We start from the raw sequence: 26,385 nt of genomic DNA, 5'->3' as shown, positions 1-26,385 counted from the left end.
TTCTTCTGTACATGAAGCAGCTGTGGAATGTGATTTTATTGTGTATATATATTTTTAGTATTCTATGTGGTTTTTAACTGTTGTTAGCTGCCCTGAGCCTGTTAGGGGAGGGCGGGGATATAAATCTGATAAAATAAAATAAATAAATATTGAGTCAGACCATTGGTCTACTAGGGTTGCCAACCACCAGGTGGTGGCTGGAGTTCTCTCAGAATTACAACTGACCTCCAGGAGGCGGAAAGCGGTTCACCTGGAGAAAATGGCTGCTTTGGGACTCTATGGCATTATACCCCCTTAGTCCCTCCCCACCCCAAGCCCCACTCTTCTTGGGCACCACCCCCAAATCCAGGCATTTCTCAACCAAGAGCTGACAGACCTAGCCAGGTGTTTTTTTTTGAGAAAAAGCCCAGCAGGAATTCATTTGCATATTAGGCCACACTCCCTGACACCATAGGGAAGGGATGGTGGCTCAGTGGTAGAGCATCTGCTTGGTAAGCAGAAGGGTCCCAGGTTCAATCCCCAGCATCCCCAACTAAAAAGGGCCCAGGCAAATAGGTGTGAAAACCAAAGCTTGAGACCCTGGAGAGCCGCTGCTAGTCTGAGTAGACAAGACTGACTTTGATAGACCAAGGGTCTGATTCAGCATGGCAGCTTCATAGGTTCATATGTTCACTGTTTCATTCAGGGCTTTTTTGTGTAGAAAAATACCAGCATGCATTTCTTTGCATATTAGGCCACACCCCCTGACACCAAGCCAGCCGGAATTGCATTCCTGTGCTTTCCTGCTCAAAAAAAGCTCTGGCCCTACCCAAATTTAATATTGTCCACTCTGACTGCCAGCCAGGGCTTTTTAAAAACAGAAACACAGTCCCAGGGGATGTGACCTAATATGCAAATGAGTTCCTGCTGGGCCTTTTCTACAAAAAAGCCCTGCTGCCGACAGCTCTCCAGATGGAGATGGAAGGTCTTCGATGGAGGTCTTTCACGTCACCTGCTACAGTCTTCCTGAACCGGACAGCCAGGCTAGCCTGACCTCATCAGATCTCAGAAGCTAAGTGGGGTCAGCTGTGGTCAGTATTTGGATGGAAGGCCACCAAGGAAGACCAGGGCTGTGATGCAGGAGCAGACCAGGGCATCTAAACATCCTTCCCATGAAAACTCAAAGAGTTGCCCAAGGTCAGCTGCACCTTAACAGCAACAACAAATTTCCTGATCATATTGACTGGGGATGCCAGGGATTGAGCCTGGGACCTTCTGCATACCCAGAAGACATTCTAAGCCACTCCTCCCAGGGCTTTTTTTTGCAGCAGGAACTCCTTTGCCTATTAGGTCACACCCCCTGAGGTAGCCAATCCTCCTGGAGCTTACAGTAGGCCCTGTACTAAGAGCCCTGTAAGCTCTTGGGGGATTGGCTACCTCAAGGGTGTGTGGCCTAATATGCAAAGGAGTCCCTACTACAAAAAAAGCCTGCCTTCTCCTTACATTCCCTCTGCAGTCTCCTGCTACCTGGCTGATCTACATAGGCTTCATGCTGCAAAACCCTACAGCTTTAATCTATCTCGGAGGCAGGCTTTTTAGCATAGACATTTTTAAAAATTGTTACTTTCTGGGTTTGTTTTTTTTTACAACAACGGTGCCTTATTCAGGTTGTAAGCTGCTTTGAGCATTTTCTTGGAAAAAGCGGGCTGTAAATATTTTTAATAAGTCATAAGACCCTCCGTCTGGGACTTTACAGCTTGCAGGAATTGCACACACTGAATAAAATACCTGATCCTTGGGAAAAGGCTCAGTGCCAGCAAGGGACTTAATAAGTTATTGAACGCTTCTTGAAGCAAGAACTTGAGAGGAGAGCCTCATAAAATGTCTGCTACGGTTGAGTGCAAGAGATGGACTGTGGCCCGCATAATGCTTTACAAGCAGGTGGAAGAGAAGTTCAACTAGCAATGCTTAGTTGGGTGGCACAGTAGGGTTGCCAAGTCCCCACCAGCTGCCGTGGAAGACTTTTTTCATGCATGCACACTGTGTGCAGTGTGATGATATCACCTGGATGTGATGTCAGCGTACCAGGCATGTTGCACGGGGACATTCTAGCAATTCAGCAAAAACTCTATGGTTTCGCACAGGGACACTCTAGCAATTTTTTGGGGGGGGACTCTTTGGTGCCATAGAGTTTCCCCCAAAAAATGCTAGTGTCCCTGTGTGAAACCACAGTGTTTTCCCCCAAAATTGCTAGAGCATCCCCATGCAATGTGCCAGGCATGACAATGTCACTTCTGGGTGATGTCATCTCACCACACAATGTCACTGCGCATGATGGAGCTCTTTGGGGGTCAGGGATCCCCCTGGCAGCCTGCTCCATGCTGGTGGGTTGTAGCCCTTAAACCAGGGGAAACCCCCCCCCCCCCCAAGCAGGAGCTTGGGAAGCCTATGGCACAGATAGGATTGGTAGCCCTTGACTGGCAACCAGTGGGAGGACCAGGGAAGAAGAAAAGTGCAGGGACAGAATCACATGATATTGCAGCATCATTTCCAGCTGAAAAACGGGAAGTGACATCACCCTGTTGCTGGACATTCTATGGGCTCTATGGCAACCCATCCTTGCCGAGCTCCTTTCTCCCAAAAAACCCATCCTCCATAGGCTCCTTCCTTCAGATCTCTAAGAGCTTCCCCATCTGAAATGGACATCCCTATTATTGTACACCCCTGTGGCTTCAGAATAGGGTCTTTAATGATGAAGCTAGCAGGTGGCAAGTACATACATAGGGTTGCCAGATCCACCTTGGGAAATACCTAGAGTTTTTTAGGGGAGAGGCTGAGGATGGTGGGGTTTGGGGATGGGAGGGACATCAACGGGATATAATGCCATAGAGTCCACCTTCCAAAGTCGCCCCAGAACCAACAGGTTGAAATTAAATCAAAAGAGTTTCCAGCTCAACATTAGGAAGAACTTCCTGATAGTTAGAGCAATTCCTCAGTGGAACAGGCTTCCTCGGGAGGTGGTGGGCTCTCCTTCCTTGGAAGTTTTTAAGCAGAGGCGAGATGGCCATCTGACAGCAATGAGGATCCTGTGAATTAGGCAGATCACAAGAAGGAGGACAGGTAGGGTTGCATCAGTGCTTAGTTCTGGTGGCCCTTTCTTAACCCACCCAAAGAAATGCTGATTGACACTTTGGGGTCAGTCAGCCATTTTCCCCCAAGGCCAGTTTGGCAAGGGATCCTGGAGTTTTTGCCATCTTTTGGGCATAGAGCAGGGGTTACTGGGGAGGTACACGTTGGGGGAAAGTATTTGTAAATTTCCTGCATTGGGCAGGGAGTTAAACTAGATGACCCTGGAGATCCCTTCCAACTCTATGATTTCCTCCAGGGGATCTGATCTCTGTCACCTGAAGTTCCGTTGTAATCCCTAGAGAACTCCAGTCACCAGCTGGAGGTTCACAGAATACACATGAGGAAGCTGTGTACAAAACTGAACAAGCCAAAAACAAAACACAGCGAAATTACTAGCAAATTACACAAAAATAATTACAACTTTATAGATGTGCCATAACCACCCATTAGAGTGTACAAATTCATGTATTCAAAAAGTGCAAACAAGCTTTATAACCGTATAAAACTAGACTCGTCGGAAAAACTGCACAAGGTGGAAACAAAGTCCATTTTAGACGTTCATACATTCACTGTGTTACTGAAAAATTCTGAAGGACATCTAATTTCTTCTTCTTGTGCAGCAGAAAAGCTTAGGCTTTTCCACCAGTGGAGCAGAGATGAAAGCCCCATTCATTTGAATTCCGGTGACGGGATTCCACAGGCTGGAACCGGCTGTTTCACTGTTGAGCTTCGTCGGACATATATGATGGGGCATGACCTATTTTATGCATTACTCAATTCATTCTAAACCTGACGAGTCATGAAGCTGGCTCCTCCCAGGACGTCCCAACCTCCTCCCAGCTGGAGGTTGGCAACCCTACAGGAAGAGGCTCCTCCAGGTATCCTAGTAACCAGTCCCATAAAATATTATGGCGCAAGAAAAACAGCAGAATCATCAAGGAGAACCCAAAAGACAATGCATGGAATAAAAAAAGGAACTAAAATGGTCATATATCAGCTCATCCCAGCCTGGCCAAGTGCGGGTCAGATCATAAATATATACATGAGATGCAGCAAGGGGAAAATTTACTATCCTGCAATGTGGCAAGGGCTTTCAGATAAGGTCACTCCTTCCTTTTTTACGATTTAATAACAACAGTTTGCCCATTCTCCTTTCATAATCCCAAGGGCCACAGTTAATAATCAAGATTACATTAACCCCCTTTTCTGGTATAATTAAACTTGCTGCTTAATTAGAAAATCTAGCTAGGTCTAAACAAAAGGGAATCAATAAAGTATTTAATGGGAAGAGCTAGACGGGGGAGGGGGGGAGGAAAACTTGGGGTGGCATCAAAATGTGGCAAGATAATGTTCCCTAGCATCACTTCTGCATTAGTTGCGGAGCTACAAAACTCTCAGAATGCAGAGGACTTTCACCAAAGGTGTCTAATATCTGTTGGATTTACAATAGGGCTGCCAAACTCCCAGGTTGGGTTGGGGTTCTCCCGCTCAGAATCCCCTCCCAACGTCGTTGGTGCGATGACATCACTCACAAGTGACATCATTGTGCTGGTGACATCCCACACTGGCCGCTCTAGGAGCTTCCGGGAAAATTCACCCTCACCCTGAGCCCTGTTTATAGGGGATGGTGGGTTATAAATAGAATGAAATAAATAAATACATTTGAGCCTGGTTCCATCATTCATCCAATCAGGGCTTTTTTTGGTAGCAGGAACTCCTTTGACTATTAGGCCACACACTCCTGATGTAGCCAATCCTCCAAGAGTTTACAGGACTCTTAGAAGAAGAAGATATTGGATTTATATCCCACCCTCCACTCTGAATCTCAGAGCGGCTCACAATCTCCTTTATCTTCCTCCCCACAACAGACACCCCATGAGGTGGGTGAGGCTGAGAGGACTCTCACAGCAGCTGCGCTTTCAAGGGCAACTTCTGCCGGAGCTCTGGCTGACCCAAGGCCATTCCAGCAGGTGCAAGTGGAGGAGCGGGGAATCAAACCCGATTCTCCCAGATAAGAGTCTGCTCACTTAACCACTACACCAAACTGGCTCTTAGTACAGGGCATACTGTAAACTTCAGGAGGATTGGCTACATCAGGGGGGGCATGGCCTAATATGCAAAGGAGTTCCTTCTACAAAAAAAGCCCTGCTTCCAATGATGTGGCTAGGAATTCCCTTCTGCCTACTTGAAATCCTGAGCCCAGCTATTCACTGACATTCTGAACAGCTGGACAAATGCACTGTTTTCGTCAGTTGTCCTGAAATGGTTGTGGTGCCTCCCATTTACCCCTAGTCTCTCGATTGCATATCACATTCCTCATTAAAATACACAGACGTCTCTAAGTCACATCATAATAGACCTGAATCACTGTTGCGCGTCACAAGTTCTCTTTGCTTAATGATGCAACCGCACCAGTCATTGCTTTTTTTTCCCCTTTCAGGAGCCAACAACAATATTCTGACACCTTCTGTCTCATTTCGGGAGCTTATTCACAGCAGCAAATATGAATTAGGAGCAGAAATTCATGGATATTTGCAGCCCAATATCATTAGAATTACTGTCGTGCACAGCAGGTTGGATCTAGCCAGCTTTTTAACTCAACCTCAGCTCGTTTTCCCCCTACCGCATCCGCTCTCCCATTTGGCGTTTGTCCATAAAGTTCTCATAACTGAAGAAGAAGAGATTGGATTTATACTCCCATCCTTCATTACCGGAAGGAGTCTCAGAGCAGCTCACAATCTTATTTCCCTTCCCCTCCCCACAACAGACACCCTGTGAGGTAGGAGGGGCTGAGAGAGCTCTGACGAAATTGCTCTTGAGACGAACAGCTCTGCAAGAGTTATGATTGACCCAAGATCACTCCAAAAGTTACATGTGGAGGAGTGGAGAATCAAACTCGGTTTGCCCCAGTTAAGAGTTTGTGCACTGAACCACTACACCAAACTGGCTCTTTTGGTGAAGAAATCCCCCTCCCCTTTTCACTAACTGAAAACTTGATTGGATCCAACCCAGTGGCCAACTGAGGGTGGCATCAGGTCACCCTGGAAGAGAGTCAGCCAGAAAGAGAGTGGCCAGGAGCTTCCAGACAGCCCGTGGCCCACTCCTGGAACAGGGACGGTCTCCATGCACCATGGAGGAGGTTCCAGAGTTCTTGTGCACCTGTCAGCAACTCCTCGGGCACTTCCCAGCCATCCAGACAGCTGGGGAAGTGCCTCAGAGCAGCTTCAGAATTTAAGTACCACTATGAAAGTGGTGCCTTTCTGAGGCAGCTTCAATCCAGTCCAGGACAGGCCGCTTGTGGGACGGGGACAGCAGGCAGATGTGCTCATGTGTACATGCTTTTTGGATCTGCCTGTCGTCTCCAGAGTGGCTTAAACTGCCCGTCTGTTATCAGGCAGCATGTGGATTGTTACACATAATATCTCAAATATATAGTGAACAGCAGGGATGGAATTCTAGCAGCAGCTCTTTTGCATATTAGGCCACGCCCCTCTGATGTAGCCAATCCTCCAAGAGCTTACGAAAAAGAGACTTGTAAGCTCCTGGAGGATTGGCTACATCAGAGGTGTATGGCCTCATATGCAAAGGAGCTCCTGCTAGAATTCCACCCCTGGTGAACAGAAACAAAAAGTAGCCACAAATGCACAGGAAGTGGTTTATACTGAGACCACTGCTCTATCGAGGCCAATGTTGTCTACTCTGACTGGCAACAGTTCCCCAGGCTCTCATGCGAACCACACTGATCAGACGGTCGGGCAGGCCGCTGCTCTATCGAGGTCAGTATTGCCCCCAAAGCGGAACAATGAAGGAAGCTGACAGGAAGAGAGTTGATGCATTTGACATGCAGTGCTGGAGGAGAGTTTCACGGATGCCGTGGACTGCCAAAAAGGCAAACAAACGGGTTCTAGATCCAATCAAGCCTGAACTCTCCCTAAAAGATGAAACGGAGGCTATCAGACTTTGGTCCCATTGTGAGAAGACAAAAGCCACAGGAAAAGATAATAACAGCAGGAACAGGTGAAGGCGGCAGGACAAGAAGAAGACTTTATGTGAGATAAGAACATAAGAGAAGCCATGTTGGAGCAGGCCAATGGCCCATCCAGTCCAACACTCTGTGTCACACAGTGGCCAAAATTTTTATACACACACACACACACACACTGTGGCTAATAGCCACTGATGGACCTCTGCTCCATATTTTTATCTAACCCCCTCTTGAAGCTGGCTATGATTGTAGCCGCCGCCACCTCCTGTGGCAGTGAATTCCACATGTTAATCACCCTTTGGGTGAAGAAGTACCTCCTTTTATCTGTTCTAACCTGACTGCTCAGCAATTTTATTGAATGCCCACAAGTTCTTGTATTGTGAGAAAGGGAGAAAAGTACTTCTCTCTCTACCCTCTCCATCCCATGCATAATCTTGTAAACCTCTTTCATGTCACCCCGCAGTCGACTTTTCTCCAAGCTAAAGAGCCCCAAGGAGATAGATGGACTCAGCAAGACCTGAGTTTGCAAGACCTGAGCAAGGCTGTTAATGAGAAGACATTTCTTGAGGTCATTCATTCATAGGGTTACCGTAAGTCAGAAGTAACTTGATGGCACTCTACACACACATACATACACACAAATTGTCCCCTATGAATGTAGCAGCTCTCCAGCTTCTTATGCAGACCACTGGGAACAGGGCCGGCCCTAGGATATCTGGCACCCTAGGCAAAGCTAACTTCTGGTGCCTCCCCCCTGCACTGATAACATCATTGAGTCACATGGGGAGCACCCAATTAGGTGCCCCAAGAAGGCCAGCATCCTAAGCAGCTGCCTAGTTTGCCTAGTGGCAGGGCCAGCCCTGATTGGGAAGACCACTGCTCTATTGAGAGCCAGTTTAGTGTAGGGGTTAAATGAGTGGACTCTTATCTGGGAGAACTGGGTTTGATTCCCCACTCCTCCACTTGCAGCTGCTGGAATGACCTTGGGTCAGCCATAGCTCTCGTAGGAGTTGTCCTTGAAAGGGCAGCTGCTGCAAGAGCTCTCTGAGCACAACCCACCTCACAAGGTGTCTGTTGTGGGGGGAGAAGATATAGGAGGTTGTAAGCCGCTCTGAGTCTCTGATTCAGATAGAAGGGCGGGGTCTCCCTGTTCTCATGCAGACCATTGATCAGGCTCTTGGACAGACCATTGGTTTATTAAGGTCAGTATTGTCTACTCTGACTGGCAGCGGCTCTCCAGAGTTTCACAAAGAGGTCTTTCACATCCCAACTACCTGGAGATTCTCAAGACCAGGGGTAGCCAAACTACAGCTCAGGAGCCACATGTAGCTCTTTCACACATATTGTGTGGCTCTTGAAGAGCCCACTGCCCCATTGGCCGGCTTGGAGAAGTCATTTGTCTCTTTAAATCACTTCTCCAAGCCAAGCCAGGTGGTGTCTTGGAGAATGCATTTAAAGTTGCTTTCTTTTCACCGTTTCCTCCCTCTCTCCCTTCCTTCCATTCATCTTATAGCTCTCCAACATCTGGCATTCTCAAACATCTGGCATTTATTCTATGTGGGTTTTACATTAAGAACGTTTGGCCACCCCTGCTCAAGACTGAATCTGGGTCCTGCTGCATGCCAAACAGATACTCGGGTACTGAGCTACCGTTCCCTCCTCTCTCATGAGCATGCTAATATTAGTACACACCAACTCTTAACTAATCCCTGTGATGTAAGGAATTTGTCTGTTTGGATTCCGTGGTGTGGCAGTTTTCTTCTTAGCCGCCAGCAAAAAGCGCCTCGAAGCTTATTTAACTTGGAGCCAGCTCTTTGAGAAGATCTGTCGTGCTTGACTTAACTTTTCTCCCCACATAATAAGGTACTTTATTTAAACTTTCGGCTGTGGCTGGGAATCCCCAATGGGGATTTTAAAACAGAGGATTATTATTAGAAAATTAATTAAGTATTCTTTTCAGTCTTGTCTACAGAGAGCAGTTTAGAATCACTGCATTCCTTTGGTTGCATTAAGACATTACAGATTGTCATTTCAATGACGGCGGAAGGCGGATGTCTGTTTTGGGGGGATATTGGAAGGATGGAAATATTTTGAAAGCGCTTAACAAAAGCAGTACTTAAGGAGTAAAAAAGCCCATTAAACATATCACTGTAATGTCAAAGAGAGAATTTGATGCTATGGTAACATTGGGTTGTAAATGTATACATGGTTCAGTACAGAAAAAAAGGCCTTTCTTCCTATAATTAAAGACCCCTTACTCTGTTTTTCATATCAATTCAAAGACAATGTAGATTGGACTACACATGACTCACTCAGCCATGGTGGCTGAGGGGAACCTCAATATTCAAAGGCACTAATCTTCTGAATTCCCGAACCAGGAGGCAACATCAAGGGTAGGCGTTGGTCTCTATGCCCCGTTGTTGGTCATCCAGGGGAATAGGTTGGCCACTGTTTTGAAATAGGATGCTGGACTAAATGGACTATTGGTTGGATCCAGCTGGTCTCTTATGTTCTTTCTCTCTCTCTCTCTCTCAGTCACTCACTCACACAAACACACAAAGAAACTTCAGAAAAACTAAGTAACCAGGTAACCAAAAAATGACAAACCTCATTTTAAACCTGTTTTTTAAGCTGTGATAATTACTAACTAGGAATATTCCTAACCTTCAAACTCAAAAAGAGGACATCTGGTAGCCCTATTTTTTGTCAGCCTTCTTGGTTACCTACTGCAACATACCTCAAGACTACAGAAGAAAAAGGAAGGACATTCTGGTGTTTGTCAGTGAGCAGACAACTACGGGTCCTATGAGCTGTGGGGGTTTTTTTAGCAGGAATGCACAGGAAGGCAGTTCCAGCTGGCTTGGTGTCAGGGGGTGTGGCTCAGGGCTTTTTGTGTAGAAAAATTCCAGCAGGAACTCATTTGCAAATTAGGCCACACACCCCTGACATCACCATTGTTTTGCATAGGGCTTTTTGTAGAAAGAGCCCAGCAGGAACTCATTTGCATATAAGGTCATATCCCTGATATCACCATTGTTTTGCACAGGGCTTTTTGTAGAAAAAACCCAGCAGGAACTCATTTGCAAATTAGGCCACACCGGGGCTTTTTTTTTTTTTAGCAGGAATGCATAGGAACGCAGTTCTGACTGGCTTGGCATCAGGGGGTGTGGCCTAATATGCAAATGAGTCTCTGCCGATGAGAATTCTACCAGTATACTTTCATCCAAGTGAGACTGCCAGTGCAAGACCCATCAGCCTGGCCCAACAAGGAGAGCCAGTTTGGTGTAATGGTTAAGTGTGCGGACTCATATCTGGGAGAACCAGGTTTGATTCCCCACTCCTCCACTTGCACCTGCTGGAATGGCCTTGGGTCAGCCATAGCTCTGGCAGAGGTTGTCCTTGAAAGGGCAGCTGCTGTGAGAGCCCTCTCAGTCCCACCCACCTCACAGGGTGTCTGTTGTGGGGAGGAAGATAAAGGAGATTGTGAGCTGCTCTGAGACTCTTCGGAGTGGAGGGCGGGATATAAATCCAGTATTTTCATCTATCTCACAGGGTGTCTGTTGTGGGGGAGGAAGATAAAGGAGATTGGGAGCCGCTCTGAGATTCTTCAGAGTGGACAGCGGGATATAAATCCAATATCTTCTTCTTCTTCTTCTATATATCTATATATAACTATCAAACCCATCAACTTCCCTGATCTTTTATCTTCACCCCTCCTTTCTTGTATGCCTTGTCTTCTTAGATTGGTAAAACTGAGGGTAGTATATAGTTCTCTCTCTCTGTTGATAGATTCAGGGTGAGATAGCTGTGTTGGTCTGAAGCAGCAGAACAAAGTTTGAGTCCAGTGGCACCCTTAAGTCCAAGAAAGTGTGCACCTACACAAAAGCTTATACACCGAATTAAACTTTGGGGGTCTTAAAGATACCACTGGACTCAGACTTTGCTCTCTCTGGCACTTGAGGATTAGCAGGAACACAGGATAGAAATACAAAAAAGAAAGAAGGGCTCCCTTTTATGGCACCCCAGGCCGCTTTTCTCCTCTCATTGATTAACCAGCACATTAAAAAGGCAAGGAGCAACCATTTTGCTGTGGCATTTGTCCTGAGTTTAATTCTAAAAAACCACTCTTGGCAGCTGAATTTAACACCTCTGAGACCATGGACCGTAGGGACCTCATGCCTAGGATGAAGGGCCAGAGAGGGCATATGAACATATGAAGCTGCCTTATACTGAATCAGACCCTCGGTCCATCAAAGTCAGTATTGTCTACTCAGACTGGCAGCGGCTCTCCAGGATCTCAAGCTGAGTTTTTCCGCACTTGATCTCTTTAGCCTGGAGAACTGATGTAATTCCAGGAGATTTTCTAGGCCCCACCGGGAGGCTGGGATCCTTGGGTGACATTTCCAAATTCATCCCCCCTCCCCAGCTCATCAACTGCTAACCCTTTCCTAACTTCTAAGATGGGAGTTACCCTTTGGAGTTCCTTCCAGATCAAAACAAGGATCATTTTCATGCATGGCAATATAAAAGTCCTGGCCCCAACCTGGTGGAACGCTCTGCCAGAAGACATGAGGGCTCCGCGGGATCTTTTACAGCTTCACAGGGCCTGCAAGGCAGAGAAGTTCCGCCAGGCATTCGTTTGAGCACAGCGACAGACAGAGGTTTGCCGGGCTGATATCCTTCTCCCCCCACCCCCAGGGGACTCCCTGCCCTGATGCAGCATCTGGAAAACAGGATTTCGTCATATCATAAATGCTGTTATGAGAGCATTTCATAACAGATGTCATTGGTTTTGTAATCTGTTATCAGTAACTGATTTTAAAGATTATTGTATGTTTTTATTGTTGCACATTGCCCTAAAGCCTGGTTTCGGCTAGGATGGGGCGATTCATCAAGTTAAAATAATTACAATAACAATAGAAGAAGAAGAAAAAGATATTGGATTTATAACCCGCCCTCCACTCCAAAGAGTCTCAGAGCGGCTCACAATCTCCTTTACCTTCCTCCCCCACAACAGACACCCTGTGAGGTGGGTGGGGCTGGAGAGGGCTCTCACAGCAGCTGCCTTTTCAAGGACAGAGCCTCAGAGCGGCCTACAATCTCCTTTACCTTCCTCCCCCACAGCAGACACCCTGTGAGGTGGGTGGGGCTGGAGAGGGCTCTCACAGCAGCTGCCCTTTCAAGGACAGCGTCTCAGAGCGGCCTACAATCTCCTTTACCTTCCTCCCCCACAACAGACACCCTGTGAGGTGGGTGGGGCTGGAGAGGGCTCTCACAGCAGCTGCCCTTTCAAGGACAGAGTCTCAGAGCGGCCTACAATCTCCTTTACCTTCCTCCCGCACAACAGACACCCTGTGAGGTGGGTGGGGCTGGAGAGGGCTCTCACAGCAGCTGCCCTTTCAAGGACAACCTCTGCCAGAGCTATGGCTGACCCAAGGCCATTCCAGCAGGTGCAAGTGGAGGAGCGGGGAATCAAACCCGGTTCTCCCCGATAAGAGTCCCCACACTTAACCGCTACACCAAACTGGCTCTCCAATAGCAGTTTTTTAGTAGAAAGAGCCCAGCAGGAACTCATCCACACCCCCTGATTCCAAGCCAGCCAGAACTGCATTCCTGTGTTTTCCTGCTCAAAAAAACGATAAGAACAACTTACTTTTTTGGCCGGTAGTCCGGAATAGACCTGTCCAGCGAAATCCTATCACTCAGCTGGGCATTATAACCATACTCTTCATACTTGGTTTCCGATTCGTGGCTGTCATCTCTCAGGGTGGCAGCCATTCCTCCTTGTCCCAGGCCCCCAGGGCCTTCAACTAATCCCATTGGTTTGGCTAGACCTGGAGAGAAAAAAATAGGAGAAATATGTTTCAGTGGAAGCTTATCTTTCAGCTGCCTTTCCCAAAATCCTGTTACCCAAGACACATTTTTCTCCTCTTGATGAAAAGTAGAGGCAAATCTCACTATTCTGTTTAGGAAAAGAAAGTTGAAGAATGGTCCATCCTCAAAGCAGGTTATTTTGGCTTAAAAGGAACAGAGTGAGTTTTTTTTTAAAAAAACACCCTCGTTCAGAGGGACAATGGGCAGCCTCCTTGGGGAGCAGCTAATCCCACTGCAACCCTGCAGCAGAAGTGATTGAATACAGATAAATGTGCTGACAATACCCACCCACAGCTGAGGGGGATTCAAAGGCAAAAATCTGTAAACGCTGCTGAGCGGGCAGCCTCCTCTCTGTGTGCGGAGGGGATGGAGTCTAAAATAGCCACAGGACCTATTAATTGCTTAATTTATTCTTGGCAACACACAAAAGGCCCTCTCAGAGTGTACACTTCAGAACAGTATTCACACATTGCAAGCAAGCCAGAATTTGCTCATCATGGCTGGGTACAGACCAGCGACTTGGGGTGGCAGCCTCCCATTAGCGGAAGAAGAAGATATTAGATTTATATCCTGCCCTCCTCTCTGAATCTCAGAGACTCAGAGCAACTCACAATCTCCTTTATCTTCCTCTCCCACAACAGACACCCTGTGAGGTGGGTGGGGCTGTGAGAGCTATGACAGCAGCTGCCATTTAAAAGACAGCTCTGTGAGAGCTATGGCTGACCCAAGGCCATTCCAGCAGCTGCAAGTGGAGGAGTGAGGAATCCAACTTGGATCTCCCAGATAGGAGTCCGCACACTTAACCGCTACACCAAACTGGCTCTCCTGAAAGAAATCCAGCAGAGGGTGAAACACCCCCAGGGCGGTCAGACGGCGTGTGGCCTGTTGGGGGGACAGGCTGCATGTGCACTGGAGGAGTGGTCAGACCACTCAAGCTCTTGAGCGGTTCTTCCCAGGTGCTCCCTCGCCATTCAGGTGGCCAGAAAAGGCAGCAGGGAAGCACTGTGGAAATTTACTACCACTTCACAGGTAGTAGCTTTTTCAGTCGCTTCAACAGCGCTGGAGGAAAGGGTGCATACGGGAGTGGGATGGTCCCCAGTTGTTCATGTCTGGACTTGATTTTTTTAAACCATCTGGGGGCTGTCCCTGTGTCACCTCCAGCTGCTGGTTTAGACCCAGCTTGTGTGAACCATCCTGGAAATATTGGGCTGCATGCTTCCCCCCCAATGGCTTTGTACTCTACATTGCCATTGGGGATTTTTTGGATACAAACTCATCATAAGCAAATTAGAGTTTGTTTGTAACGATTTGAGGAAGAGGAGGATAAGGTGCTGTCCAATCGCAGCCTACTCATGGTGACACCCCCCATGGGGCTTTCCTAGCGACAGATGAGCAGAGGGTGGTTCGCCATTGCCTGCCTCTGCGTAGTAACCCTGGACTTCCTAGGTGGTCTCTCATCCAAGTAGCTTCTGAGATCTGATGAGATTGGGCAAGCCTAGGCCATCTAGGTCAGGACAGGGGGTGGAAAGTGATGTCAAGTCACAGTTGATTTATGGCAGCCCGCTCGGGTGTTCAAGGCAAGAGAAGAATGGAGGTGGTATGACATCACCTGCCTCCGTGTAATGACCCCGAACTTACCTGTTGGCCTCCTATCCATGTACTGAACAGAGCCAACCCTTCTTAGCTTCCAAGCTCCAATGAGCTTGGAGCTATTCAGACTGCTAATAATTTGAGACTGGTTAGCAATTACCATTTTGAAGGGCCAAAATAGACAAGGTAGTGAGAGACAAGAGGTCAGATCTACATAAGAACATAAGGGAAACCATGTTGGATCAGGCCAATGGCCCATCCAGTCCAACACTCTGTGTCACACAGTGGCCAACAAAACCAAGTGCCATCAGGAGGTCCATCAGTGGGGCCAGGAGACTAGAAGCCCTCCCACTGTTGCCCCCCCCCCACCAAACACCAAGAATACAGAGCATCACTGTTCCAGACAGAGATTCCATTTATACCCTGTGGCTAATAGCCACTGATGGACCTCTGCTCCAGATATTTATCCAATCCCCTCTTGAAGCTGTTTCTGCTTGTAGCTGCCATCACCTTCTGTGGCAGTGAATTCCATGTGTTAATCACTCTTTATGTGAAGCAGTACTTCCTTTTATCTGTTCTAACCCGGCTGCTCAGCAATTTCATTGAGTGTCTACGAGTTCTTGTATGTGAGAAAGTGCTTCTTTCTCTACCTCCTCTATCCCATGCATAAGCTTGTAAACCTCTATCATCTCACCCCTCAGTCAATGTTTTTCCAAACTAAAGAGCCCCAAGTGTTTTAACCTTTCTTCATGGGGTAGGTGTTCCAACCCTTTAATCATTCTAGTTGCCCTTTTCTGCACCTTTTCCAATGCCATAATATCTTTTTTGAGGTTCGGTGACCAGAATTGTAAACAGTACTCCAAATGAGGCTGCACTGTGGTAGGCTCTGTACTAAGAGCCTTGTAGCCGCCCTGAGCCCGCTTTGGTGGGGTAGGGCGGGATATAAATCAAATCAAATAAATAAAAATAAATGCACTATCGATTTATACAGGGGCATTATGATTCCCAAGTGTTTCAGAAAATACTGGGGAGTGTGCATCAGATTGAAACCCAGCAAGGAGGTGCAGGTATAAACCAGGGGGTTTTTTTGTAGCAGGAACTCCTTTGCATATTAGGCCACACACCCCTGATGTAGCCAATCCTCCTGGAGCTTATGGTAGGCCCTGTACTAAGAGCCTTGTAAGCTCTTGGAGGATTGGCTACTTCAGGGGTGTGTGGCCTAATATGCAAAGGAGTTCCTGCTACAATAAAAGCCCTGGTATTAACCCTTCTCCTAGTCTCACTTGCTTGTTTCGAATCAGCAAATGAAGACTGCGTCGTGTTTCCTGTTCATCCTTTTCTCAACCTTTTCATTTCTCTTCCTGTTCATTTCCAGTGTGGTATTTTGTTTCTGTTTCTTGAATGTTAAAAATCTGATGCATTATAGACATTTGTTCCAAACATTTGGGACCAACACAAAATGAGAAATTCTTCCCAAAATCTTACCTCCCAAAATTTAGAGATGTATTTTTCCCAATGGAAGATGTTGAGAACACATAGCAAATCGGGGGGAGGGGGGCTGTTTTTTGAAATCATACTTGTTCAGCTTTGGTGCAATACAGGTACAAAAATGGGTGTTTGGTACTAAACGCAAGAGAATATAAGATCCTGGATCAGATCTAGTCCAATTTTATGTCTCCAACAGTAGCCAACCAGATGTATACATGAAACCTAAAGGTGAGGCATAAAAATGGGTTCAAATTAAATCAAAAGAGTTTCCGTCTCAACATTAGGAAAAACTTCCTGACAGAGCGATTCCTCAGTGGAACAGGCTTCCTCAGGAGGTGGTGGGCTCTCCTTCCTTGGAGGTTTTTAAACAGAGGCTAGATGGCCATCTGACAGCAATGAAGATCCTGTGAATTTCGGTGGAGGTGTTTGTGAGTTTCCTGCATTGTGCAGGGGGTTGGACTAGATGACCCTGGAGGTCCCTTCCAACTCTATGATTCTAAGCCAAAGTTTTCTGTTGCAGGTATTCAGAGTTACACTGTCTTTGAATGTGGGGGCTCCATTTCGGGATCATGGTGAATACTCTCAGATGGACTGCTTTTTCATGACTGCATCTAATTCTCTTTGAAAACCAATTAAAATAGCATTCATCATTACATCCTGAGGCATCAAATCACAAGAAAACGTCACCCTAATTTAAAGGCCCTCTCAAAGTTGTTATATGCGCCTGGGAAAGATATTGCTTGATTCCTAACTTCCTGTTCCCCAGTAGCTTGGCTCTGGTACAATTTGGGTCACATTTGCACACTCGCACACAAAACCCTCTTCTGTGGCTATCTTTAGATGCGATCATGGATTTCTAGCTGTCTGGTCTACTTGTGCTCTTAAAAAGTCATCAGTCACATTCTGCAGTTACAAGTGATGGGAATATTATAGCCAACCACTATTATTTAGCTTTTCAATCAAGAATGGCTCCCCAAGTCACACACAGCAATTAAAATATATCATAAACAGAAGATTCTAAAATATGCAGACTTGAAAAATGATATTATAATGTGGGAAGGAACAGATTTTTCTTTTTTGGCTGTCAAATCACAGTCAGCTTAGGGTTTTTCAAGGCAAGAGATGTTCAGAGGTGGTTTGCCATTTTTGGACTCTGCATCGCAACCCTGGTACTTCCTTGGAGGTCTCCCATCCAAATACTAGCCAGGGCTGACCCCGCTTAGCTCTGAAGATCTTATGACAGGGGTGGCCAACGGTAGATCTCCAGATGTTTTTTGCCTACAACTCCCATCAGCCCCAGCCAGCATGGCCAATGGCTGGGACTGATGAGAGTTGTAGGCAAAAAACATCTGAAGAGCTACTGTTGGCCACCCCTGCATTATGAGATTGGTTAGTCCGAGCTATCCAGGGCAGAGATAAGAAACAGATAAATAAGCTAAATTTTATTTGTTTTATTTGTCCAAAGTTGTCTCAAATTCTTTTTATAATGCAAGGAATTCCAGGAGAGGAAATCCAATTGAAGTAAACTTAGATTCATAGTCGTTTAAATTGCTCTGTAGTAGTGCCTCTGTGATTTTGTCCAGTATACAAAGTTCACTTATTTTAGATATCCAGGCAGAGAGTTTGATTGGAACTGTGCTTTGCCACGACTTTGCTATTACCAGGCAAGCTGCAGCACAAAGAAATTCTACTAACTGTTTGTGAAGTGTCTTTAAGTTGTTTCCTTTCCATAGTTTGAAAACTAATATATTAGGAGCCAAAGGTATCTTTGATTTGTAATTTTATTTATATATACAACTGCTAATTGCTAAAAATCTTGAATCATTTCGCAGGGCCACCAAGTATGCCAGTACATAGCAACATTCCCATATCTACAGCACAAAGATGATGCTGTTTTATGCATGTAGCTAAGTTTTTGCAATGTTAGATACTATTCGGCTATTGTTTTAAAAAGTTAGTTTCTAACCAGCAATTTTTTTAGATTGGAAGAAATCTGAGTTCCGGATTAGATGTCAGTCAGACAATGAACATATGAACATATGAAGCTGCCTTATACTGAATCAGACCCTTGGTCCATCAAAGTCAGTATTGTCTTCTCAGACTGGCAGCGGCTCTCCAGGGTCTCAAGCTGAGGTTTTTCACACCTATTTGCCTGGACCTTTTTTGGAGATGCCAGGGATTGAACCTGGGACCTTCTGCTTCCCAAGCAGATGCTCTACCACTGAGCCACTGTCCCTCCCCATGTTAGTGAATTTGTGGTGTCTTTTCCCCAATAAGAAACATAGGTAGGAGGTTTTTATATACCGTACATTGATTGTACCAAGATCTTATTAAGTACAGTATACCCTTTAAAATGTAGGCTGTTTTATTAATTGTTTGAAAGCTGTTAACGGTTTGGGCAAACTGCTTTTTAAAGAGTTCTGTTCTAAGATTTGATGAAGTTGGAAGTAAGCAAACCATGGCAACAGCTCACCTACAGTGCTATCCAGTTTTCTTTTGCTCAAAATTTTTCCAATTCTTGTGAGATCCATTAATTTTAACAAATTACATCTATGTAAAAGTTCAAATCTATTATGTTCTTTTGCAGGTATGAACCAATTTTTTTTGCCATGAACACCTTGAGCGGAGATATAGATGGAGCTATAATGCTGCGATTCCTGTTCCAAACGTTCAATGGGTATAATTAAAAAAAGGGTTATTTATTATCACAATTAGTCTTTCTGTCTTCATATTCCAAATTAATTCCTGAAAGGGTTTGTCAGGCTTCTTCTTCTTCTTCTTCTTCTTCTTCTTCTTCTTCTTCTTCTTCTTCTTCTTCTTCTTCTTCTTCTTCTTCTTCTTCTTCTTCTTCTTCTTCTTCTTCTTCTTCTTCTTCTTCTTCTTCTTCTTCTTCTTCTTCTTCACACTAGGCTCATTTGAGCCACATCTGTCTTTCCTTTCTAGCCCTCTTGTTCAATTATGATCCTGCCTTTTCTTCAGAAAGCCCCAGGTCTTCCTTCTCCATTTTATCCGCATAACAAGTCTGAGAGGTATTTGTTAGCCCAAGATCAACCTGCAATTGCCATGGCATGGTGGGAATTTGAACCCAGGTTTCCCAGATCTTAGTCCCAAACTCTGACCACTGCACCACAACAGCACATATAGTGGGATATATGGGGTGTGGCTATGGCTCAGTGGTAGAATACCTAATGACAATAATAATTATTGTATGGCATTGTGTGTAGCCAGGAGATCCTAAGATTGTCTGGCAGTCTAAAGTTCTCGCTCTTTTACCATTATGCAAGAGTAGGTGGTGAGCTAGACTTGCTTTTGGGGGGCTGAGAGAGTTTTGAAAGAGCTGTGACTGACCCAAGGTTACCCAGCTGGCTGCATGTGGAGGAGCGGGGAATTTAACCCAGTTCTCCAGATTAGAGTTCATCAGTCTTAATTACTACACCATGCTGGCTCTTGGTAGAACTCCAGTTTTGCAGGCATAAGATCCCAGGTCAAATCCTGAGCATCTGCAACTAAAAGGGTAATAAATTACGGTATGTGATAGCCCTGTAAGGAGACCCTAGCGAGACAATCACCACTCACAGGAGACGATATGGCCCAGGATAGACCAATGGCTGGTATCAAACCAGGGGTGTTGGATTAGTATCTGGGTGACCCAGGTTTGAATCCACACTTGTGCTATGGAAGCTCACTGGGTGACCTTGGGCCAATCCTAGTCTCTCAGTCTATCCTACCTCACAGGGTTGTTGTGAGGATAAAATGGAGGAGAGATGAAGCACTATGTAAGCTACTTTGGGCTCCCACTGGGGAGAAAAAGCAGGCTATAAATGAATTAAATAAACAGAGCAGTTTCCTGTATTCAATAATGGGGTCAAATAGTGCAAGGAGGGTAGCAAGGACACACAACGGGAGCGCCAAGCCTGAGAACAACTGGAATGAAAAGGTTCACAAAGACAACAGTATGGAAAACAAACACAGAGCTCAGAATACGAATGGCGTATTTTCTCTGTCCCTTGTGCCTGCAAGCTATAGTTGAAAGGACTGAGGGGAAATGTGACACTCAACCTGAATTAAAACAGATTTTATTTTATTGTGGAAATATATAGATGCCTGGTGTAGTGGTTAAGCGCATGGAGAGAACCGGGTTTGATTGCCCACTCCTCCACTTGCACCTGCTGGAATGGCCTTGAGTTAGCCAAAGCTCTCTTATCTGGGAGAACCGGGTTTGATTCCCCCCTCCTCCACTTGCACCTGCTGGAATGGCCTTGGGTTAGCCATGGCTCTCTTATCTGGGAGAACTGGGTTTGATTCCCCCCTCCTCCACTTGCACCTGCTGGAATGGCCTTAGGTTAGCCATGGCTCTCTTATCTGGGAGAACCGGGTTTGATTCCCCGCTCCTCCACTTGCACCTGCTGGAATGGCCTTGGGTTAGCCATGGCTCTCTTATCTGGGAGAACCGGGTTTGATTCCCCACTCCTCCACTTGCACCTGCTGGAATGGCCTTGGGTTAGCCATGGCTCTCTTATCTGGGAGAACCGGGTTTGATTCCCCGCTCCTCCACTTGCACCTGCTGGAATGGCCTTGGGTCAGCCATGGCTCTCTTACCTGGGAGAACCGGGTTTGATTGCCCACTCCTCCACTTGCACCTGCTGGAATGGCCTTGAGTTAGCCAGAGCTCTCTTATCTGGGAGAACCGGGTTTGATTCCCCCCTCCTCCACTTGCACCTGCTGGAATGGCCTTGAGTTAGCCAGAGCTCTCTTATCTGGGAGAACCGGGTTTGATTCCCCACTCCTCCACTTGCACCTGCTGGAATGGCCTTGGGTTAGCCATGGCTCTCTTATCTGGGAGAACCAGGTTTGATTCCCCGCTCCTCCACTTGCACCTGCTGGAATGGCCTTGGGTCAGCCATGGCTCTCTTACCTGGGAGAACCGGGTTTGATTGCCCACTCCTCCACTTGCACCTGCTGGAATGGCCTTGAGTTAGCCAGAGCTCTCTTATCTGGGAGAACCAGGTTTGATTCCCCCCTCCTCCACTTGCACCTGCTGGAATGGCCTTGAGTTAGCCATAGCTCTCTTATCTGGGAGAACCGGGTTTGATTCCCCACTCCTCCACTTGCACCTGCTGGAATGGCCTTGGGTCAGCCATGGCTCTCTTATCTGGGAGAACCGGGTTTCGTTCCCCACTCCTCCACTAGCACCTGCTGGATTGGCCTTGAGTTAGCCATAGCTCTCACAGGAGTTATCCTTGAAAGGGCAGCTTCTGGGAGAGCTCTTTCAGCCCCACCCACCTCACAGGGTGTCTATTGTGGGGGGAGAAGATATAGGAGATTGTAAGCTGCTCTGAGTCTCTGATTCAGAGAGAATGGCAGGGTACAAATCTGCATTCTTCTTCATCATCATCATCATCAGGTAGGGAGGTCAGCAAGTGGCACTCTCAGAATATGCATCTTCTGCGCAGCGAAATCCTCGCAGAATCAGCCTGATCAAAAATTCGAGCAACGCATTTGCCAAGACAAACAAGGCGAAGTCATTACCATTTGCTTTTTGCCACGCAAGCCGGCTGAAGACAACTTCCAAAAACCTGACAGGCGTGATTGCGGGATCGCTTTCCCATTACGCTAGCGGGCAGAGCATGAAAATGCCTCCCAAGTCCAGTTTCCTCGAACATGTCATGTTGCTAAGCGCTGCAGGAGGCAGAAGCATGTTTGCAAAGCTCCGGAGAGATGGAACACAGGAAACAAGCACAGAAAGAAAAGCAAAGGAAAGTTCCCCTGAGAATTGGGATCACTGAGACCAGTTCATGAACATGGAATTTGAAGAAAAGCAGCACTGGAGTTCTCTTACCTAGAAAGGCAAATGTAGTTCTGGGCTGTATCAACAGAAGTACAGTGTCCAGAACACGTGAAGAGATGGTATCGCTTTACTCTGCTCTGGTAAGACCTCACCTGGAGTATTGTGTTCAATTTTGGGCATCACATTTCAAGAAGGATATAGACAAGCTGGAACAGGTCCAAAGGAGGGTGACGAAGATGGTGAGGGGTCTGGAGACCAAGTCCTATGAGGAAAGGTTGAAGGAGCTGGGCATGTTTAGCCTGGAGAGGAGGTGGCTGAGAGGTGATATGATCAACGTCTTCAAGTACTTGAAGGACTGTCATATAGAGGATGGTGTGGAATTGTTTTCTGTGGCCCAGAACCAATGGGTTGAAATTAAATCCTAAGAGTTTCCGGCTCAACATTAGGAAGAACTTCCTGAGTGGAACAGGCTTCCTCAGGAGTTGGTGGGCTCTCCTTCCCTAGAGGCTTTTAAACAGAAGCTAGATGGCCATCTGACAGCAATGAGGATCCTGTGAATTTAGGGGGTGGTATTTGTGAAGACTGCAGATTTATATCCCACCCTTCTCTCTGAATCAGAGTCTCAGAGCGACTTACAATCTCCTTTATCTTCTTCCCCCACAACAGACATCCTGTGTGAAGGGTGGGGCTGAGAGAGCTCTCATAGAAGCTGCCCTTTCAAGGACAGTTCTGCGAGAGCTATGGCTGACCCTAGGCCATTCCAGCAGCTGCAAGTGAAGAGTAGGGAATCACACCTGGTTCTCCCAGAGAAGAGTCCGCACACTTAACCACTACACCAAACTGGCTCTCAGTGAGTAGGGTTACCCTTTTGGGGGGTGTCCATCCTTTTTTGGGCTCTTTTTTTAAAAAAAATAAAAATAAAAATATTATCTTTCAAGGTTGAAAGACTAAGAATATTCCAAGCTGGTAGCAATTATCACAGTTTAAACAGTAGGGGTATTTAAAATGAGATTCATCGCAGTGATAACTTGTTTGAAATAGTCAGTTGGGAAATATGTCCTCTTTTTTGCTTTTCAAAATACAGTAACCCTAAGATAGATGTAGGTACATTAGATTAGAGCCATTCCCTACAAGGAAAATGCTTAAGAGCTCTCCATTTTAAAATGCAGAACAAAAAGATAACTCGGGGAGATCATGACAAATTTAGAAAATGAGACGAGTGCTTTTTCTCCCTCTCTCCTATCACTAGATCTCAGGGGCATTCCCAAGAAGCTGCTGGGTAGTCAACTGAGACAGGAAGTTCCTTCATCCAGTACTTAATTAACTTCTGGAAGAACTCTCTGCCACAGACTGTGATCATGGCCACTTGTTTAGATGAGTGAGACAAATTAATGAAGAAGTTGGGTTGTCAGGTCCAATTCAAGAAATATCTTGGGGACTTTGGGGGTGGAACCAGGAGACTTTGGGGGTGGAGCCAGGAACAAGGTTGTGACAAGCATAACTGAACTCCAAAGGGAGTTCGGACCATCACTTTTAAAGGGACCGCATGCCTTTTAAATGCCTCCCCTCCATTGGAAATAATGCAGGACAGGGGCACCTTCTTTGGGGGCTCATAGAATTGGAACCCCTGGTCCAATCTTTTTGAAACTTGGAGGGTGGTTTGAGGAGAGGCACCGGATGCTATGCTACAAATTTGGTGCCTCTACCTCAAAACTCAGCACCCCCAAGCCCCAGATACCCACAGATAAATTCTCCATTATATTTTATGGGATTTGGTCTCCATAGGGAATAATGGAGTGCCCAGCAGACATTCCCCCTCCCCCGCTTTCTGATGACCCTGAAGTGGGGGAGGGTCTCCAAACCAGGGGATCCCCTGCCCCCGCCTGGGGATTGGCAACCTTATGAAGACCATTTATGGCTATTAGCCATGATAGCAAAATGGAACCTCTGGAGTGAATAGGGTAGCTATCGCCAGGTTGGGAAATTCCTGAAGATTTGGGGGTTAGAGCCTGGGAAGAATGAGACTTGGGGATGGGAGAAACTTCAGCAGGGTCTAATACCACTGAGTCCATCTTCCAAAGCGGCCATTTCATTGGGGGAATCGATCTCTGTAGCCTGGAAATCAGTTGTAATTCCAAGAGATCTCCAGGCAGCACCTGGAAGTTGGCAATCTTAGGGGAGAAACAGGATGCCTCTGAATACTAGTTGGTGAGGTAGCAATCATGTCAGGAGGGGGGTTACTCCTTTTGTGTTTAGCTCATGAACTTCTCAGCAGCATCTGGCTGGCCGGACGAGGTGGATCACAGTTCCCATCACGCACATTGATTGCTCAATAACAGAAATCTTTGAAATTCCAAAATGCAGCGCATTTAGAATGAACATTCGGTGGAGAACCAAGGTTTTCGGTGCCTTAAGCAAACTTCGAGTTGGGCACCTTCCCCCCACTCAGGGCTCCTTTTGTAGCAGGAGCTCCTCTGCATATTAGGCCACACACCCCGATGTAGCCAGTCCTCTTGGATCTTACAGTAGGCCCTGTAAGAAGAGCCCTGTAAGCTCCTGGAGGATTGGCTACATCAGGGGGTGTGGCCTAATACGCAAAGGAGATCCTGCTACAAAATGCGTCTCGCAGCCCCACTCAATATGAAGGGAGAAGTCTAGAATGAGCGTGTCGCGTTTTTATTGTGCCGTTTGAAATGAACCTAGAATGAACTTGTAGTTTTTTTATTCACCATTTAAAATAAACAATAAAACAAATATGTGTATTGGGTTTTTTTTGTTAATGTCCACTAATCCTATCACAATTTCTCTGTATAGGTAAACCACCCAGGAGTTGGCGCATTATTGCAATTAGCAAAAAAAAAAAAAAAAAATCTGCACTCATAATTTAGGGGAACACCCAGTGACCTTCAGAGTGTGGGTTTGGACTCCAGATCACAAGCAAACTGTTGTATTGCAGTGGCTCACCCTCGTCGGCGATCTTTCCATACATTCGTTCTTTTCTCAGCTGTCCAAAGCTTAACAGGGTCCCATAAGAAACTCTCTTTTTTCCCATAGCCGGAAATAAATTGGCCTGCTTTCCCTTTTCAAACATGCAACACATTCTGGTTTCCTTGAGTCAAATCCTTATTTCTGGGGAATTGCCACAAGCTACCCCTTATCCACTTGAACTGCATGGAATATGTCCTTGACGCCTACAAAACAAGATGCCAACAGCATTCGTAATAACCTCGCTGGGCATGTATAACGGATGTCGGCAGTGCATTGCTGCATTCTGAAAGCACGTAAAAAAAAAAAAAGAGCATTGCTGATGCTTTACTAATTAGGAAGTGATTGAATAATTCTTTCTCCTGACAACTCAATCCACAGAAGAAAAGCGAGGCTATCGCCTGCGATAATACCATGGTTTTTTTTGGCTTGTGTTTAATCAAATACACTGACGAATTTAACATGATGCGACAAACCGCAAACATGCAAGTGGGTGTTCGCTCACAATCTGAACGGATTAGAATCAGCTAATATTTTAGGTAGATTTAGAGGTTCTTGCTCAGGTGGATATCTGAAGCATTCTTACTGCAGAAATGTGAATATCTACAGTATATGTATGTGTGTGCCCGGGCCAGCATGATCTTTTCAGATCTCAGAAGCTAATCAAGGGACAGCCATGGCTAGTATTTGGATGGGAGGCTTCCGAAGAACACCAGAGTTGAGATGCAGAGGCAGCAAATGGCAAACCACCTCTGAACATCTCTTGCCTTGAAAACCCTACAGGGTTGCCATAAATTGGTTGTGACTTGATGGCACTTCCCACCACCACCATGTATATGTACGTATGTAGCATCAAGTCACAACTAACGTATAGTGTCACTGGCAAGGGGCTTTCAAGGCAAGTGAGAAGCAGAAGAAGAACAACAACAACAACAATCAGGGACTCAGAGCGGCTTACAATCTCCCATATCTTCTCCTCCCACAACAGACACCCTGTGAGGTAGGTGGAGCTGAGAGGGCTCTCACAGCAGCTGCCCTTTCAAGGACAGCTGTTATAGCTATGGCTAACCCAAGGCCATTCCACCAGGTGCAAGTGGAGGAGTGGGGAATCAAACCCGGTTCTACCAGATAAGAGTCTGCACACTTAACCACTACACCAAACTGGTAGTGTTCCATTGCCTTCCTCTGCAAGAGAGAATCAGAGGTGGTTTGTCATTGCCTACCTCTGCGGAGTCTTCCTTGGTGGTCTCCATTTCCAAGTATCAACCCTTCTTACATCAACCCCAGCAAGGGGCTTTCAAGACAAATGAGAAGCAGAGTTGATTTGCCATGGCATGCCTCTGCAGAGTCCTCCTTGGTGGTCTCCCATCCAAATCAAGGTAAATGAGAAGCAGAGGTGGTTTGCCATTGCCTTCCTCTGTAGAGACTTTCTTGGTAGTCTCCCATCCAAGTACTGACCATGCTTAGCTTCTGAGATCTGATGAGAACAAGCTATACCATGTCCCCTTCCTTCCCATCTATAGCATATTTGATGACTACAAAAATCCCACAGGGAATTCTGACAACA

General features: G+C 46.2%; 1 protein-coding gene across 1 annotated transcript in view; it reads right to left on the bottom strand.

The window, feature by feature from the left end:
• GALNT9 (polypeptide N-acetylgalactosaminyltransferase 9) overlaps positions 1–26,385 on the bottom strand; it is a 307,400-nt gene that overhangs the window by 212,793 nt on the left and 68,222 nt on the right. Inside the window, exon 2 of the mRNA XM_060249993.1 lies at positions 12,747–12,927. Within this exon, the coding sequence (XP_060105976.1) occupies positions 12,747–12,927 (181 nt within the window). The remainder of the gene's footprint in view (positions 1–12,746; positions 12,928–26,385) is intronic.

Source organism: Heteronotia binoei, chromosome 11 (genome assembly GCF_032191835.1).
Source record: "Heteronotia binoei isolate CCM8104 ecotype False Entrance Well chromosome 11, APGP_CSIRO_Hbin_v1, whole genome shotgun sequence".
NCBI classification, from domain to species: domain Eukaryota; kingdom Metazoa; phylum Chordata; class Lepidosauria; order Squamata; family Gekkonidae; genus Heteronotia; species Heteronotia binoei.
Note: the sequence above shows the minus strand (reverse complement) of the source record. Positions and strands in the feature narration are given on the sequence as shown.